Below are 20,373 nucleotides of genomic sequence, written 5' to 3'. Positions count from 1 at the left end.
ATGTTAAATAAGGACGGCGCCAGAACGCTTCCTTGAGGTAGGCCGTTTTTTTTTGGTTCTCCATCTGCTCTTCTTTCCATTTAGCAAAAACTATTCCTGTAAGAACATGTTGATTTTACTATTTTAAACTGGGTGCTCCAAATATCTGATTTCGTTTTGTTACGGCTAAACATTGACATACAAATACATGTTTAATGGCGAGAATACTTTGGTTTTTGCTTAGTGAATACACAAGCAGTCGTAATATATCACCTAAATTAATAATGTATACATCTAAACAAATGAAGTCTAAAGGAAATACTACCCTGGAAATTGCTCGCTCGATCCTAGCTCTACTACTTATAACGTTTATTATAAACGTATATATCAAATAGTTTAGCCGTAAGAAATGAACTACAGATTGATGCATAGCGGTGTATAGCAAATAAAAAATATAAGTTCGAAAATATTGTCGCCAATGAATATCTACCTATCGGAAAAAATTGGCGTTTGTACTTTTCTATTTTCTATTTCTGTACATAAATACAGATTTATTACCAATTTCATTTTTATGGGAAACCACTTTTCACAATTTTTATTTACGACAACAGTAGATTGCTTATTATTAAAATTATTATTAAAATTTTTGGTGGCTCTAATTTCTATTTTTGAATCATTTTATCACGGTTTTTACTGAACTTTTTCTTGGAAGGCGTGACTTTATCTTTCGCTTGAGACATTTTTCTGTTTTAAAAATATTTATATTTCTAGAATAAAAAATCCTCCTAAAACCATACAGGCTGTTTCAAAAAGGTATGTCATAAATTCAATCAAAAAATAAATAAATATTATAATAAATAAAAAATAATGTGTTTATTTGAACACATGATGCCACAAAATTCATATGATTTGAACGTACTCAAAAGTTTGGGGAGATTTATGGATGCACACGCCCCTTAAAATTTTTATGTGCGCTTAGATTATGTTGTTTCTTTTGTATGAAAAATGTTTTCAGAACAAGAAACGTGTCCATTTTTATGTAAGTAGTTTGGGAGAAAATGTAAAAAAACAATGTACACTTTTTTGTGTACACTTTTGTACTAAGGTAAGTTGGATTCAATCAATTTATTTTTGTCCCCGGAATGCGTGATTTAATTTATGAAATACCTTTTTGAAACACCCTGTATACTCGCATTAGAATTTGAAATATTTTTGCTTAAAATATAACTATAAAATTCAGTTAATAATAATCTATTTTTTCAAATAGTCCAACAACCTAGTTCAATTACACAAATATAATAAATTCATTTTACAAACACTACTTCACTATGAATCAACAATAACGAATTCCAATATCTTACAAAATAATATCCAAAATAATATTCCAATATCTGACTGAACAGATATCGATACAGAGCAGAATCGTGCTATCACTTACATAGAAAACAGACGCAGGTGTGCAAATGTGATGGGCTGACTAATTCTCTATGTTGCCAACTCACTCAATTAAGTTCGATTTCTTGTTATAGATCATTGATTTTAGGTGATTTTAGTAATTCCAATGTGACACAAAATCTAGGCATGGAATAAAAAAGTTTATTTGAAGAAAGTATATTTTTTTGTTTTTCTTAATGGCGGTACGGACTCGTTTTTGTAATATTTTATTTAGTTATAGAGTAATTTCCACAAACTAACATATTTCTCAAATTGGGCTCCGTACCGCCATTCTTTACTATATCACGTATATGTGTGCCAAATATCTCGGAAAAAATATTCAAAATTAAAGCTGTAATCTTGGAACGCGTTTTCCGTCTTAATGACGCGCTGATGTAGCCTCTTAAGACAGAGATTTCACTATAGAATGTATCGTTTTTTTTTATTAACTATTTGAAAGATAGTAAACTATGGGAGTCATTCTTTATGTTTGTGTATACTTCTAATGATTTTACACATGTCTCTTATAACATTTGTTTCTTGAACTACGTCTATTTCAAAATATATTTACAAGTAGTATAAACAACATTTTACTTGGCGCTCTAGTCAAAAACTATTTCACAAAAACTATATTATTAGAAGCTGTCACAAATAATGAAATCTTTAGACAATATTATAAAAATTAGTGGGCTTGTCATCAGTTAATAGTACTAGTGACTATTAGCAAATAATTTAACCTTTATAACATATTTTATATATGTATTTTTATCTTATAGAATTTAACACAAATTGAAGTCGAAAAGAAAAAAAGGAAATCCATCGACGGTGAATCGGAAGAGGTTAATGACGTACAAGGAAAGAGGCAGCAAGTTTCCAATATTATTCACGAACCAATTGTCTCAAACTTTAGTGTGATCAGTAATGACGATGATAACGAAGAACTCTCTGAACCGCCTATGAATATAAGTATACCCTTCTTGGACGCGTTAAGTCAAAAAGATGGAGAGGAGACTCCTAAAAAGAAGCGAGGACGTCCGGTTAAACCTAAAAAGTCTTTAGAAGAAGCTATAATCAATTTGGGAAATAAAAAAGCCTCTTCTGAACCAGAATGCAATATCGAGATAGCAGCTCCGCCTCAGCCATTCTCACAAAGCGCTCCGACGCCGTCTGTGATAACCAGAATGTTACAAACGAAGCCTGGTCAAACAACTACCTATCCCATAGGTTCCATAAGGCCTAAACAGTTTGCTACCATGCTGGACGATGACGACGACGAGGATGACAACGCTTTAAGTAAACCGAAAGACGAATCGCCGGCAATAGCACATACCGGAGGACCTCCGCCGGGAAGTTTTCCTCCAGGTAAATGTAAAAAATGGAATTTGTTTACATTTTTAAGAAAATTTAAGAATAGACAAAAATTGTATACAATAATATAAAAGAATTAATAAACAAATAAAACTAACAGAACGTAACGAAAATCAAATCAGTATATAGCTTACAAATTCTACTGTTACATTAATTTATTAGTTACTTTTTTTTTATACATAGACTTTTTTATTAGGTGGACCAAGAGTACCATTGGGCTTGCCATTCAGACTAAGTTACCCTCAAAATATGAACCACTATCCCCATGGAATGATTCCACCGCATCAGATACGGGGGCCACCTCATACTTCAGGTAATTCTATTGTAGTGTATATGAATATCCAGAACGGTAGATGTTGAATTTAAATTTTATCATTAGAGAAAATATAGGGAATATACCAATATTTTCTCACTTTTCCCATTTAATTAATATCCAGAATTTTCAACTGGATTATTAATTTTCAGAATATTTCCTCTTTTAGATCACATTTAAATTTGTAAAGGTACATTATGTTCGGTATTTATAGGTTGTGATCTAAAATTTATGTTTCTTCCTGATGTTTTTCCCACAACTGCGGCAGACAAAGAGGCTAATTTAAAAACACTCGATTGAGTGTAATCATAAAGAAGACCATCTGCATCTAAACAGGGTGTGGCTCTTAACACTGCAAAATACAAAAACTCTTCCCAAGGGCACAGAAAATTCCAATGTCGATTCGGAACAAACGATAGATGTACCGGGATGCACAAGGCAACCACAAATAGCCTAGATACTCGAGGACTATCATCAGTGATCGATTGGGGCAACAGGAGATTACATGTACGCCCACCTCTGAACGCCTTTGATGATGCCTGCTGCAATTGTAGATGAAACGTTCATTCTAGAACGTGGCATATAAGTCCCGAAAATAATACCATAACATAACACCTGCCGCGAAATAGATCTCCTTGAGCTTATATTTGGTGTTTATTTTTAAGGGCTTCATTTACAAATATTCGGATATGATTATCTAACTTTGCTTATAATAATATGTACTATGGTTTATTTACTAGAAATGGAATTATCTTGAGATGATCATGTAGTAGAGTTTCTAGCTTAATCTTACAATTGCCTTCCTGATCGTAAATCTTACCCATTCGAACAGCTCTACTATTGGTTTGTGAATTCAGATGCCTAATTTTCGTAATAGTTCTTATATTCTGTTGTACATGTTGTCAGATGTATAGTTTGTTCTTTTGATGTTGGTTCTCCATCTTTCTCCTCTACTTGTGGGCCATTAGCCCCAATATTATCGGCACTGGTGATATGACGGTTAATACACTTGTAACTACAAATCCCGAGAAACACTGTAGAGTGTTGACCTCTTTAAGAACTGTTGCGTGACTGCTTCTGGCTGTCTAGAGTAAATTTAGGTAAAGCGTTTCATTTCAACGTTCATCGCTTATTGTTTAGTACTATATGTTTGTGACAGAGTTTAAGACTTACGTACCGTTCTTATGCAAGTGTAAATTCTGACTTTTTCTCAGTTGACCTGTATGCAATAATAATTTACAACTGCTGTATTCATATAGCCTTAAGGACTCTTATTCTCAAATGCTCTGTCTTCAGTCTACTAATGTATAGATCCTAAGATGCCCTATGTAAGAACCTTTAAATCTTCCTAAATGTGGATCCACCAATTTACGCTGCCAATTTCTTGGATTGGCATCGCAAACAAACATGAAATACTCAACCACCTCAACAAACATAAATCATCACACTATCCAAAAAGAAAGTATGAATACTTCCAACATTATACTGCTTAATACAAGATAATTACCTAGACATAATGGATTTTCTAAATAGCTATGAGTCATATCAACGCAGAACACAAGTTTACATCTGAAATATGTAAGTTGTAATAATCATCCTAAAAGTTTCAGTCCTTAAATTTCTACTCCAATTCTTAATAGTGCAGTAAAATTTGTTTCTTTTTTAATTAATTATTATAGTTTTCAGTTTTAATTATTAGTGCAGTGACTTTATAGAATATAATATTTGAAAATGTACATGAAATAATTTATTGGAAAGTAAGGTATGTATTCATTTTATTACATTTTTAATAAATTAAAAGGATATCGCACACATCTTATGGAAAATGTAAGGTCACTCAAATGCAATAAAATTTACATGAATAGATTCGTCTCGAAATTACAATAATTTCGTGTCATTCCACCAACTCTGGATTTTAATTAATAACGGCGTAAATTGATATAAATCTAGCATTAAGTGGATATACATAATGGGATAATGACAGTTTTATGGACATCAAAAATGTGATTTTACTTACAACTTACTTCGTAATTAATCAAAACTCAGAGTTGGTGCAAGGATATGAAATGATTGTAATTTCGAGACGAATATATTCATGTAAATTTTATTGCATTTGAATGACATTAATTTTCCATAAGATGTGTGCAATCTCCTTTGATTTATGGTATTTTGTTAACTTTAATAATAAAAATGTTGTTTTTAAATGGTATATAAAATCTGATAAAAAAAAATATAGCTTCACCGAATAAGTATTTTTGTTAATTAAGTTTTAATTTCTGTTGTTATAGCAAAGACATGGAAACATGAATAGTTCCAGAAAAGTTATTCATAGCCAAGGTGGACAAATTGTATAGTGTATGTCAGTTTATGAAAAAAGAAAAGGAACAAGAATCCCTAACTATCCCCGTGAGGAATTTGCAGGAAAGAGTGGCCAAAGAAGAGGTCGATGGTCAACATAAATGTTCAAAATCACCTGTAGCTAAATGTCAAATGCTTATTATTGTTCATGCGGGGGGTGAAGCAGGATTCGTGCCTGGGGCACTTGCCATTTTTAAATCGAGGACAAAAAGTGGAGATGGGACCACGACAAAATGACTAATAGCACAAATTTTATAAAATGGTTAAAAGAAAAATTTATTACTAATGCTCCGAAAAAAGGCATATTGGTAATAGACAATGCCTCTTATCATCATAATGTATTCCTAGAACCCATTCCAAATTTATTCCTGGAAGAAAGATGCACTGTTGAAGTGGCTTGCTGAAATAAATATTTTTATATCCGTCAAAAAAAAATTCTAGCGGAACATGATAATATTGACGTTGCGTCTACCACCTTATCATCCGGAGCTAAATCCTATTGAAAAAATATGGGCATTGGTAAAAAACGAAGTTGCTGCCTGCAACGTAACTTTTAAATTGGACGATGTATGGAAATTAACTATTAATTTATACGAAAAAAACTGCTTAAGTTACTTTATAAAATTGGAAAAAGATTTGCGCTAATGTAACAAAAGTAGACAATGAATATATAGAAAGAGAACATAAATTATGGACAGAGTGTCGGACTTAATTATAAACTTAGGAGAGGATGCAAGTGACAGTGAAAGTGAATTTTCGAATGATGAAAACGATGACGACTTAGATTGTAATCCACTGGGGTAGACAACATTAAACTTTTTTTACCAAAAACGAGATATTTATAGTGTGTAAAAATTTATATAGCTCTTAATAAATGTTTATAGCAGATGTAGTATTAATTTAATTAAATCCTAGACTCCTAAATGATCTTTAATTGCCTCGAATTATTTTTCTTAGACACCTATAAGCTGTCTCGAGCTAATTTTAATTTGCTGGTAATGGGGACATTATATTTAAATATTTAACAAATTAGTAAACATTAAGATTTAGAATTAACCAGAAGTTTACCTATATTTATTAGGTATATTAAATTTATAATTTTATATTTGATGTATGAATTGTATGATCACAATTTTAATCTTCTTTAATTAAATATCTCTTTGTTTAAATTATATTTTGCAATTAAAGTCTTATATTATTTTTAACCCACTTCGCCTGGGCTATCATACGGAACCATAAATTTGTCGGACTTTTCAGTTTTCACTCTAACCTTCCAGTGCATCGTTGTCAGTTGGATCTACGCAACTATTTACAAGGTCATAGCTCTTTAGAAAATCCATTACCTCTACATTATCATTCAGGGTAATATTGTGGCAAAAGGGGTTCAGATCGTGGCAGAACTTCCCGACTGAAGAACTTACAGCAATGGTCACGAATCATCACAACATTTTTCAGAAAGGCGTTACACAAATTTCACTAGCGTCGCTGATTAGCAAAATTTCTATCGTACAGGGCACGTTAGGAAAAAACACATAATGACGCACAAAATCCGAACACTCAATGCAATTATTTTCAATGGAATTTATACACAATTCGCGTTTAATTAAACTTGAAAGATGGCTACATTACCAACCTCAAATTTTCAAAAATAACATTAACCTCAAATATTTAAGTTATTTAGTAAGTTTTTATAGTTTCTTATACATTCAAAATCTTTTTGAGACGTGCTTGAAATTAAATGTTTTATCGTATCGTGAGAGATGTCATCCTAGGGTTGTTGGACATGGTGGCGGAGGTCATCTAGGTTATCTTTTAGTTGGGGTAAATTATTCAGGTGGAAGGCGATCAGGTCCCGCACATATTTGTTAGAGATAAATCTGGGGAGCTAGAAGGCCATCGAAATAGTCATTTTTTTGTTTCCAGCTTTAGGATTTTTAGCTGTTATGAAAATATGCTAATTCGAGAGTAGAACAGAATGTAGTAATTTCTAATATAGAATGAACTGTATTTTTAAATTTACAGGAATTCATCCGCCAATCTACCAGCCACACAGATTCTTGGATCCTTCTCCTTCGGGAGGCGGTCAAATTATTCCTCCAGAAGCGAATCCTTCTGGAATGCGTCCGTTGCCTTCTGGCAGTCCCGGAAGCAAAGGCGAGGTACAAAACTATTCGAGAACACCTCCGCCTAGTCGGTTCCCACCTATTAGTGCGCCTACCAACGTTCCAGGTAGATAAGTATTCATGATCGTTTGGACTGTTGGTGGTAGTTTCGAATGTATATATATATATATTTTTTTTTTTTTTTTCATTGACTGGTTGGGTGGAAACTTTTTTATTCTTTCGTTTATCTTAGAAACGTAGTATTATTTTCCACAATTGAATATTATTGACTTGATGAATGTCAAATTTCAAAGCCCAAAATATATTTTTTGTTCGCAAACAACGTAAGCTTGCGTAAGATGCTTTGTTTTAATAGGATAAAGATAGGATAAGATAAATATTTAACCGTAAAAGGGACCGCGTGTCTCATTAATTTAGCTATCTTTTGAAAAGAAAAAATTGGTTTCTTTGCAACTTTCTTAATAAGACAAAAAAAATTTACAAAGTCCAAAAATGAAGTGTACAAAACAGTTGTTAGATCGTTGTCAATACTAAAAAGTAGATGAGGTAATTAATTGTACGGTAAAATAATTTACCATCCGAATAAAATAGAAGATGAATGAAAAAATCTAGAATGAATGATGGTTAGACGATATAGTCGAAGAAAAAAAACATTGTATTTGCCTTGGCTCAGCTCAAAACCAAAAGAAGACAGTCGGAAATATATTGCGAAGAAAAACGATGTCAGAAGAACAGTTACCCGAATAATACAAACTACAAAAGGTATATGATGCGTTAACGTAATTCTCTGGAACAAGAATATAACTAGAAGAGAACATTTAATATCCATGAAACTCTGGTAAAATGTATGCTATTATACGGGAGTGAAACGTGGCGGTTAACAGTGAAACAAAAAATAGATAAAAGCCGCGCAAATAAATGTAATAAGGTGAACGCTCAGAATTTCTTGAAGAGAGAGGTACGGACATGAACACCGAAAGGAACAGAGTAGACTCCCGAAACAAGTACTCGCATGGACACCTACAGGAAGACAAGAGGGGAATACCGAAGAAAATATAGAATAATACAGGAAGGAGTAAGAAAATCAGTGAGCTCCAAAGGGCTTCGAGAAAAACAATGGAACAACCGAAATGAATGGAAATTGGACATCGGATAACGTCGAAAGATGTTCTAAACCGATTGAATATATATATATATATATATATATATATATATATATATATATATATATATATATATATATATATATATAAATAGAAGATAACAAAAAGTTAAATTGTAAATAATTATACGTAGTGCGGCACATAGGCACAATGAGCGATAGTAGAGAGCCATTAAAGGTATGGGAAAATATAATTTAGTTAATAAAATGATGAAATGGAGTTCAAATCACTAGAGGAATGCGGAAAATGAGATAGGTGTTAACGTATACTGAATATTTAAGAATGGTGCCTTAATGAGAGATCAACAAGACAAAAATTGTAGAAATGGCGATTAATATGCCGTGTAAGTACAAAAGAAAACAATCAGAACGTTTTGCTCTGACGAGATAAAGGAATTAATAAAAAAAAAAACACTTACAACAGGTGCTTAACAACTAAGCTAGATTAACATAGATACGAATAGCAAGCAAAATATAGGGAACTAAGGAAATCAATAAAAACAAAAAAGAACAGGTTATGGAAACAAAAATGTTAACAGGTATTGAATACCTGCTAGGAGAAGCTCAGAGACATGGAAAACGGTGGCAAGCTGTAAAGAAACCACATAAACTGAGCAGTCACTGATATAATTCAGTTACCTGAATAGAAAAAACAATATGAACATCTGCTAGTTGAAAACAGACCAAAATACACACCTGAAGATCCGAAGAGATTAATAACGTATGTAGCATACAGAAATGTGGCTATTATAGTAGAGGAAGTTAGAACCGCACTTTTCAGAATGACGGATGACCGATTCCCAGGTGCTAGAAATACTAATGAATGTCGAATTACTAATGGTCGGAGGCCCTTTTTATATGGAACCGAATAGTACAACTAATACAAACTTGCTGCCAATAACTACAAATACAACAAATACCAACCATAGAAGTGGAAAAGGGAACACTGAATATATATTTTTAGGAAAGGCAGCCGAATATATACTAATCATTGTCGAGGTTTGAGTTTAAACAATACAATAACCCGATTGTGCAGTAAAGTTGTTAAAGGAGAAAATAAGATAGAACATCGGTCATATAATTGGATATGATCAGAGTGGTTTTACACCATTTAGATCATGTACAGATACCTTATTTATTTTAAAAGAGATATCAGAAAAAATATGTGTAGGAAAGGAATAAATGTCACATAGGAATTGAGTCATTGTTGCAATATGTCTCATCTCCTGTTCAATCTGTATATAAAAGCTGGAAAATTCGATGTGATAAATGAATACCTATAAATAACAATACTATTTTTTCACACAGATTTGCAGACGATCAAGATGTGTTAACTTATGGGAAAAATTAACGGATTGGGAAAAACAAAAATAACATACAAAATTCAACAAAGTAGGAAAATGTTAAGAAGTCATTAATTCATTCCGTGGGATAAAAATATCTCTAAAAATAAGAAAATCGTGGATAGAGCCATGGTTGAATCTGTTTTGAACTATGAGTCAGAAGTGTGTACTCTTAGTGCAGACCCAAAAAAGCTCTTTTTTTAAACGTTTTTTCTTTTCTATTTGCATGATCCCGAGATTAGACACTTGTACAGAAGGCACGGCACCAATAAGCAATCTGTATGTTAAGGAGCGATTTTTTAATTGCAGGTCCTGCGTCTAGGCCACCGCACATCATACCTGCCCATATGCCGCACCCTAGACGCACGTACTCTCCCGTACAACAACCTCCTCCAATCCATCCCGCTCAATCACCACAGCCACCGGCTGGCTACTATCCTCCTTATCATCCACCCTCCGAGCCAATTCCTCCTCCCGATGAAGAGCCCCAGTCTTTTAGCCGCCAGCCCCCAGCGTACGAAGAATCCTTTGAAGAGGAGGAGGCCGCACCGCCTGAAAATTCTGGAAGAAGTGATGGTAAATATAGTGATCACATTTTACTATAGCATGTAACGGGTAGCTCTGTTAGACACCAGACTCAGTATAACACAAGTTTATTCTAAATAAAAATATATTCAAAATATATAACAAAACAAAATTAACTTCTGTATAATATGTACAATGAAAATAAAATACCAATCCTAGTGAATAAATTTACCACGCTACGATCCATTGTTGATACCTGCGAAAAATAAATACAGACGATGCTAGGAAAGTGGAAATAAAAGGAAGATGTCTTGGTCAGTAACCAAACATCAGGGAAAGACTAATCACTACTTAGTTTAGTTTAGAGGTGGCCGAATCGATCACTTCTGGATACGAACGAGGAACGGAAAGCGACCAATCAATACTTGTTCGCCAACGGATGGTCAAATTGATCACTTCTCAGTCCGGCAAGGAATGGAAAGCGACCAATCAATACTTGGTACGACGAGTAGGACAATTTCTCCTTAGATTAATATTCCACGATCCGGGCTAAAAGCTCTTACGAGATGAGTACTCCATCTTGAAATCGGTACTTTATAAAATAAAAACTTTTATTTACCTATGGTTGGTAGGCAACTATGACTTCTTTTGTGACGAAAATGTCGAGTGTAGAGTCGTTGAGTCTTGGTATTGAGCTGATTTGTTCTGGTTTGATCTGGTTTGTTCATTCAGTGCGAATATCATCCTATTTCTATCGTCACAATATCTCAGAAGATCGTCACCTGCAGGAGTGATGTCCACACAGCCATAAACTGTGGTGGGCGTTGAAATTTCCAGCAAGGACTACTATTTCGGCTAAGTTCATCATGTCTTCTAATTCTTACCTCTTCCTAATATTATCTATTTTAATACCTACATTTTCAAAACTTTGCGTGTTAAATACTGGTTCCATTCGAGATTATTTTTGATAGAAATTGCTACTCCTCTGTTATTTGCTTCTCTAATTTTAATTCCGTCGTAGTTTGTAATTCTAGGAAGTTGAGTTGTCGTCATGCATAGAGTTTCAGATACGCGTATTATGTCCGATGAGCATTTCCCTTAGTTCGTTGATTCATAGCCTCAGGGAAGCTATGTTGTACTGTAGCATTTTTAATCTTCTAATCGGCATTGTAGAGAACTTCGTATTTTATAAATACTTTTGCATATCTGCGAAGCTGTTACTTGCCATTCAAAGTTCTTTTTTTATGTCCTATAGTAATTGTAACATCTTATCGACATTGACAATTTTGTTTATTTCTTCCCATATTTCTTGCATGTTTCCTGAGTCTATGTTGGTTCTGAATTTCTTTTTGCCGATTGAACGTATGACATACCACTTGTAGTTGTCTAAAAGCTCATAGATGTGTAGTGAGGTTTAATCTAGAAGGTTGTCTGTTTCTGGTGTTTTCTGAGCTTGATTGTCCATAAATTCGATGTGCTTCCTGCACATAACGTAGTTTGATGTGTGTTCTTCCCCGTAGTTTCAACATTTGATCTTATTTTGGACTCCCTTTGGAAGAGAACAGTTTCTAGTGTAATAATTCTGAACACATTTCATACATCGAGGTGCCGTTCTAATATGCCGTTTTCTGATTCTCGTTTCCTTTTTTCGATGTATGCGTTTCTCCTCTCTCCTTAATTTTTTGTACCTATCTATTGTTGTCCTAGTTCTTCGTTCGTGTATGGTTTTACAATAAAAATTACCTCAAATATTACTAAAAAAATGATGAAAAAAAAAATGTTGAAACAAATTAGATGGTTTATTTAACAATTTAGTTATTTAAATAATACATATTCGTAATGTACACAAAAAGTACATAAAGATTAAAAAAGAAACTTCGAAATCCAAAAACAAGAACCAGAGATGTAATTAACAGCTCCTTCCCCCTCCATCGCTCCCTCGATTTTCAAAGGTTGCCTATTTTGAAGACCGCATTTTGAAGCTTTGTGGACCATTGCATTGAAAGGAAATCTTTTTCAAATTTGGCACATTAAAACTTTAAAGTATGTTTTTCAATTGGTCAATTAGATCTTTTAACTGATATAAACAAAGCTGCTGTCAATTGAAAAAAAAAGGACTAACTTCGTCCCAAATTGTCGTAGGACAACTTAGAAAAAATGAATTTCCTGTAGACAATAGTTAAAAAGTTATTATAATTAATTTATAATAAGTTTATAAGCAAAATATCGAGATATTTTGCAATATTTAAAATCATTTTTATTTATACTTATATTGTAAAAAAATTAATTTGGGATAAACAAATTAAATAACTTTTAAACTATTTGGCCGATGGCTATGAAATTTTGATCATACTTTAAGCACTACAAGAACCAATATTCCATGTAAAATGAATAGTACAAGATCCCACTGCAGGATCACTATGTTCATAACGTGGTTCATCAAACTCACATTTTTACATGCATTTAAAGTTTGGAGATACATTGATAATAGGTTGCTAATCAAAAAGTGGCCGCAAATATTTTTAATTCAATTAAAAGTAATTAGTTTTTGACAAATATTTCATTTCTGTCATTTATTTTTTAAATAATATCCGCTGCTCATGACGTATATGCAGATTTTATACATCAAATTAAAGCTATTTTTTTCTTAATATGATGATATAAGGTTGTCTGAGACAAAATGGTAGAAAGTTAGGGTTGTTAGCTGTTAAAATCGCGAGGTATCAAAGATAAAGTAAAAAGAGCTAGGTCGCAACGACACTGGTTTGACAAATGATAATATCTATTGACGCACGTTTTAAAAAGTCACACAACTGTCGTTGTGCGATAGCTGTCTTTTGTTTTTATTGACTTACCGGGTCGGCTTCTTTTATTTCTTCCAGATTGCTAGGTGAATACTCGTTTCGGCCACCTTTATCCTCTATAAAACATCTAAGACTTTTTTTCTCGATACGCTCAATAATTGTTTGTTTTTGATTTCTTCATTGCGAATCTGATCTATTCCAAAAATTCTGACAGATCGTCGTAAGCACTCCATTTCGACTGCTGCAAGTCATCTTTTGTCTTCTTCTTTCATTGTGTGAACTTCGTAGCCATATCCAAAAACTGAATCAACCATGTGTCCATTTCACCAATGATTTGAATTAGGAAGGAACTTGCACCCATAATCTCTTAAGCCTGCAATAATTATTTCTAGGTATACTGTCATAGGCCTTTTTAAGGAAAATCAAAGGTATATGTAAGTTTTGATTTCTGTTGATCTTCTTCTCAGTTATTTATTGTAAAGGTAAATAAATTATCCACACAAAACGTTCTGGAGTAAAACTGCTCTGATTTCCTCAAAGAAAGCTTGTTATACTCAATTCCCTATTGCAATGTGGGTCCTTTCTTTTGCCCTTTTTAAATACGGAGAATGTCCAGTAATTTTCAGTCATTTTCCAACCATTTGGTGTCTTTTGTTGGAGAAGATATAAGTTCATTAGATGTTTTAATCGGACTAAGAGTAATGAATCTCCGTAATTAAATAGATCTCCGGCAATATCACCAGGTGTTGGTGATCTTCCATTTTGTATACTTTTTATACACTCTTAGGTTTATGGGCTTGAGTTGGTCTATCTCGATTTCTTCTTGTTTTTCGGTCTCGTTCATTAAAAACTGTTCTCTATTTTCCACCAAAAAGAGATTCATAGAATTCTTTTTACTGTTCTAGGTCAATTAATGTAACTGATTTCTCTTTAGTGTTTAACATAAGAATATAATATTGAATATAAGAAATACATGTGAGGAGTATTCTGTATAGACTGGTATATTTACGGGTTGTTATTGACCATATACAATTATTACTTAGTTTTACGTAGTTTCAACATAAATGATGATTTTAGGTGGTGGTGAAGAATCCGGCGAATTCGGTGGTTTAGTTTCTTATTTCTCAAGCCAAAGGGACGAAGATTTAGAATCATAGTTCGTAGTTGGAGGAAGTAACGAAGCCATTATTTTGACTGTAACTGTAAGTCTGTTATAGGACAAAAAACCTCAACTGAATATTTTGGATGAGCAAAGCTAAGGACGAAATTTCTTTTTGGTTAATCCTTAAAATTACAGGAATAGTGAATATATTTTAATTTTAAAGAAATACAAGTTAGATAAAATTGTGTAAAGACAAATTAATGCAAAAACAATTAATTTGTTAATTAATTATTTAAAATTTATTATGTTTGTGATTGTGACAAGCGACTTATCAGTCGGTTGGTTGTGATACTGTAAAGAAGTTATAAAAAAAGTGTAAAGGTCGTAAAGAGAATAATATCATTTTAAATTGTAAACAACAATAAGTGGATTAGTATTTCAAAGTGATGGTCGAACCGCACTAGCCTGTGTGATTATCGAGAAAACAAAAGTTTCCATATCTACTCTGTTGTGCTATATTATATATTGGATACAAGTCTAGAATGGCACTTATCCTGTTTGACCCCCTAAACTATAGAGAGAGTTAAAACAATTGTACGAAAGAAAATATAATATAAAAATAAAATAAAATAATGAAAACATTTTAGGATATAAATACTTTAAAATTATTCAAATTATACGGAAATTAAGACTGATCAAAACATTTTGTTTAGATTATTTCAATAGAATAAAGAATTTATATTAAGTAAACATTTGAAATAATTTAACGATATTTATATTTTAATATTTTATTTTAGTTTTATGTAGTCATTACAATTGTCAGTTCGATATAAGTAAAAAATAAAAAGGGTTATTACAAAAAAATATTTTTCTATTTTGGAACAACGGATAACTTTTTCGGATTGGAAATTTAACGAAAAATCTAAACATGATTGTTCACACGTCTATTGGTAACCGAGAAATATTATATTTTTGAACAAAACCACTATTTTTTTAGAAAAATTAAAAAGAATGATTTTAAAAGCTAATTTTTGAAATTGGTCTTTCTTATACCTACCATTTTGCCACTTGACCATTGTGTTATAACTCAACTGATCCAAATCATTCGCTTTGTGGGCGGAGACAGGTTTTTGTTTAAGTTGTAAGCCGATGAGACTGGTTTTGAACCGTCGTTTTAAAACAGTAGTAGCCAGTACAACAGTAGACGTTTGTAGTTAAGTGTAATATTTTCTAATTGGTTCGGTTCTATCTCATTATTACGTGATTGTTATATATCTTTATAAGTGTTTCCATTTTTATTATAGTGCTTTTTCTCATTAATGTTCTTTTTTAGTTAGTGTTTTGTTTTTTCCTGTTTTCGATTTCTTGCTTTTTTCTATTCTCTCTCCATTGCTCAATCTTCTTTATGGGTGCCCAGGGAATTACAATTTCACGCTTGCGTCACAGCATACGACCACGTAACATGGAAACCATTATACTAACAAGTAGAAGGAGTGTTTCTAGTATCGCCCGTATTGGGGACTAAAACTAAAAGATTTGGTGGCAAATGCAAAAAATATTCTCTGAAGAAGGTATTATTATGTACTCATTTTCCTAATATGTAATATCAATATCTAAAATAGCAAATTAAAACTTATCCTGTACCTGTTCATAGATATATTCTATGTATCTGAAAAAATTGAACAATTTTATGTATGCAATATTATTTAAATAAATATATACCATATTTACGGACAGATGAAGTATTTATTAAAATATTGTACAGGATTTACAGTTTTTCTTGCTATTTGATGACTATATATCTAGTCCTGTCATAAATATTGATACAAGGTATTTAGCTAAAAATAATTGGTTTGATTTGAAAAAATTGTACCCACTTTATTACTAATTTAATGAACTACAAACTACAAAAAATTATTCAAAATGGTCACCATTCACCTGAATACAGCACCGCAGTCAGTTACGCCATTCATCGATTGTACGGATGACATCTTTAGTAAAGTTGTCCACAGCTTCTACCAGAGCTCCCTCTTCAATGGCTCCACATTATGGTGACGTCTTGTACAGACCATGTCCTCTAAACCTGACCACAATTTGTAATCGAGTGGATTAAGGTTTGGGCTGACAGGCGGCCAATCATCATCATCATCAACTAGCCTCTAACGACCACTGCTGAACATAGGCCTCGCAGGCGGCCAATTGCCACTATACAGCGTTCCACGTTAAGAAAATAACATTAGGCTTATGGAGATCAGTGTTGCCAAAACTCTCAGGCATGTGGTTTACTAGATTGTCGATATATTTTTCGAATTTCCATTTTCAATTAACATTTAACTGTATAGTCAGAATAACAACTGAAGAACCACAGAGCCTTATTATCATTTTAGTCTCAGAGAACGACATAAAATCGCTGACATACGTACACCGTATTATTTTAAGTTGAAATTAGTAATTAGATATATCCATTCCAAGCGGTCCGTTTATTTGCTTTTAAATCTTTAATAGCCGGCAAAGTGCATGATTTATTGTAAGCAATATTTTCTACTGATTTCTATGATTCATGGTATATGATATTCTTACCGAAAAACAAATAAACTGTCGTTACCATAATTAAAATAAGATAAAATAAAATTATCTTTTGTAAACACTATTTATTTAATTAAAATCATTTTCCCTACTTTTCATCTCTTGTTTCGAATGGGCACTTTTGGTCAACTACGTTAAAAAACATTAATTTAATTCATGTCTGTGAAAACGAAAATACGAATTATACAACCCTGAATCGCGCTCGTGTTCATCGTGGCATCGCTGCGCTTCTATCGTTCTTAAGAAATACATGGCCCTATCTCCGCAATGTTATTTTCTTAACGTGAAACGCTCTATAGTAATAAAGTCGGGTACATGATTTTCAAGCCTTTGTTGAGTAGTTTTGGTCTTATCCGTAGGTGCAGAGTCCTGTTGAAATGTCCATGGTCTCTTTTGAGAAATAGTGTGGTTAGGGACTCCACCAAATTTGTTAAAATGTCCCGCTGGCCGCTGTTTTAAGGCCCTTTTTACAAAAATGTAAACAAGTGTTGCCGTCATAGGATACTCCCCACCAAACCATCACTGAGGCAGGATAAAGACCTCGTTTGATCCCTAGCACTAGTTCGCGGACTTCCTTGGATGACCGTGCATAAACTCTATCGTTTTGCTTATTGAATGTTTCCTCCACAGTACAGCTCTGTACCATACAATTACAACAGGCCTTTTTTCCTATTTTGTTTTAATACAACGTTAAGACGTTGTCCTGTTTGTCGTTTGAAAGCCCCAAGTCTTGTTTGATAATTCGACTCATAGTTCTCGGTATAATATCCATTTCCCGAATCACGATTTTTTGTTTTCGGACAGGATTTCGGTTATTTATTAACCCAACTTCGTTAATAACATGTGGCGTACGAGCCACGCGAGGCCGGCCGTATCTTTCACTTACTCCTCCCGTATCCGAAAACAACTTAACAGTACGATACACCAAAACACGCGTAATATTTAACGGTTTTAATAATTCAAAAGTACGAGTTCTTTCAATGACAGCAATACGGTTCTCTTTGTCTATCCACCCCGCCGTAACAGCTCAAACTTGACTGGAATGTTTTGACACGTTTATAGTGTACATGTCAACTGTCAGTAATGTCAAAAATCTTTTAGCTGCGTTTAGTTTGTCGTACAAGCCGCGTTTACACTTGTAGTATTAATTTTTATAGCAGGACTAGTTAGTGTATTTTTATTTATAATGGATTTTATTTAAAATACTGTATGAAATCGTCGTTTCCATGAAAGTTTAAAGCTGTTTTTACTTGGTCCTGGAAAAAACAAATTTGAAAATTGAAATGACTCAACTTTATGATTAATAACTTTCATCTATTCACGTAAAGTAACCATTTTTTGGAAATTGAAATAACCAATAACTGGATATTACAATAAACAAATATTATTGCAATTCTGCTCGTTGTCAAATTTACCAGAACAGTATACATTAACTGCACGGATAATTTGAATAAAATACATCAGTCATCGAAAACGGATCAGTCAATAAAGAAAGCTATTTTGTCCATTTGCTCATTGCTCATCCAGATGTTCGTTGCAACACTTATTTGGGTAAATTTAATATCGGAATAGATTTAATCAAATCTATAATTAGATTTCGCTAATTGTAAATATTTCCTAATTTTTACAAATGTAAATAGTTGTATATAATACTAATTTCTTTTTTCATATAATTGGAAAGTGATACAGTAGGAAGTATAATATTTATCAAATGATTCTGTACCAAAAATATTATTTATCATGTCCTTTTATTAAACAAACTGTTCGAAGTAAATGTAATATAAAATATTATTTTTAATGGTCATTTAAAACCAAGATATGTGTAGTTTAACGTACTATATTCCTAAGGTTCTACCATAACTTTTTATTTTATTAATACCTGTTAAGTTTATTATACTTTTACTAATCAACTGGATTTTTTGTCTTGTCTTGAAGTTTCTGCCAAGAACGTGTTTTCAAGGATATGGACTGCCTCAATATAAATTTTGTTTTTTTACTGTTAACAAATTCTTGCACAAGATTTCCAGGTATTTATGTGGTTATTACAGTGAAATCACAAGAACACCGACATTACAGAAAACACCGTTTACCGTTTATATTAAATAATTCAATATTAGAAGAACAGCATAAAAACTAGACTCACTACAACTATCAACCAAAATATACTGGGATATTTTGGACATATAACTAGAAGAAGAGAAGGCATGGAGCGAACGATAGTTCATGGTAACGTAGGGGGGAAACGATCCAGATAAAGATCTCCAGCACGATGGTCGAACCAAATAAAAAAGAATGTTACTGGTTACTCATTCTCCAAACAAAAACACGCACAGGAGAGAAATAATTAGACAGAAATAGTCCAAATTACAAGACGCCACTACGTCATTGCCAAGGGGAAAATATAGAAGAGAAGGGAACGTAAAATATGAAACATCAGCATCTTTAAAAGAATGATAATTGAGTAATATTTTGTGAGTTAGCAATTTACATACCCAAAAAAAGGAAGATATTTTTTCTTTTTTTATATGACTAAACTCGTCTTGGGGACAGCAACAGTGACTTCACCATCTTTATTTGTTCATTGGGAATAATACCTGAATTTTTAAGACGGTTAATTTCTATTCATCATCATGATCAACATAGGATCCACATCTTTGGTTGTGCTTTGGTCTATTCAATTAGTTCAACCTTTTCATTCCTAGTTCTGGCTTTCCCTTTTTAGTTTTGAGTGTTTTCAGAACCTCTACTTGATCCATGTAGGTACTTTATTTTGTTACCATGATTTTTTAACTATAATTGTTGTTTTTTTTTGTCTTGGTCTTTCAATCTTAATCAGCTTGACCACACTAGGCTTTCCGTGAGCTTGGTACAATGCTAAATTGGATCGCCTGCTCCAAATGCCATTTTCTTAGACGATTCTAAGGATCTTTCTTTTATATTAGCCAGGTGCGATTCATCTCATATTGTCAGTACGCAGGTTTGTGACCCATAGTTGAGCACTGGTCCAATTAATATTTTATAGATCTGCTATTTACTTTTCCTGGTGTCTGCCCTGGTGTCCTGTCCTGATGTCATACGTACCCAGAGTCCGTTGTAGCTCCGATTTGTTAGGTAGGTTCTGCGTACTTTGGTATTATATTTGACTGAATCGTGTATGCTACATTAAGTAGGGTGATTGGCAAAACATTGAGTCTACCTTTTTTAAATTCCTAGACGCCATTCATCTCTGGTATATGAGTCTCATTCCAAACTTAGGTGAACATTTTGATAATATTT

General features: G+C 32.9%; 1 protein-coding gene across 4 annotated transcripts in view; it reads left to right on the top strand.

Moving 5' to 3' along the window:
• The window catches only part of LOC140434438 (uncharacterized), a 56,735-nt gene extending 38,989 nt beyond the window's left edge, over positions 1–17,746 (top strand). Inside the window, exons 16-20 of one of the 4 annotated variants that reach the window (XM_072522697.1) lie at positions 2,190–2,775; positions 2,978–3,094; positions 7,475–7,681; positions 10,390–10,656; positions 14,487–17,746. In XM_072522697.1, coding sequence (XP_072378798.1) covers positions 2,190–2,775; positions 2,978–3,094; positions 7,475–7,681; positions 10,390–10,656; positions 14,487–14,566 — 1,257 coding nt within the window. In that variant the 3' untranslated portion in view covers positions 14,567–17,746. The remainder of the gene's footprint in view (positions 1–2,189; positions 2,776–2,977; positions 3,095–7,474; positions 7,682–10,389; positions 10,657–14,486) is intronic. The other 3 variants (XM_072522698.1, XM_072522699.1, XM_072522700.1) reach the window with 3 other exon arrangements.
• Positions 17,747–20,373: the final 2,627 nt, after the last annotated feature.

Source organism: Diabrotica undecimpunctata, chromosome 2 (assembly GCF_040954645.1).
Source record: "Diabrotica undecimpunctata isolate CICGRU chromosome 2, icDiaUnde3, whole genome shotgun sequence".
Classification (NCBI taxonomy): domain Eukaryota; kingdom Metazoa; phylum Arthropoda; class Insecta; order Coleoptera; family Chrysomelidae; genus Diabrotica; species Diabrotica undecimpunctata.
Note: the sequence above shows the minus strand (reverse complement) of the source record. Positions and strands in the feature narration are given on the sequence as shown.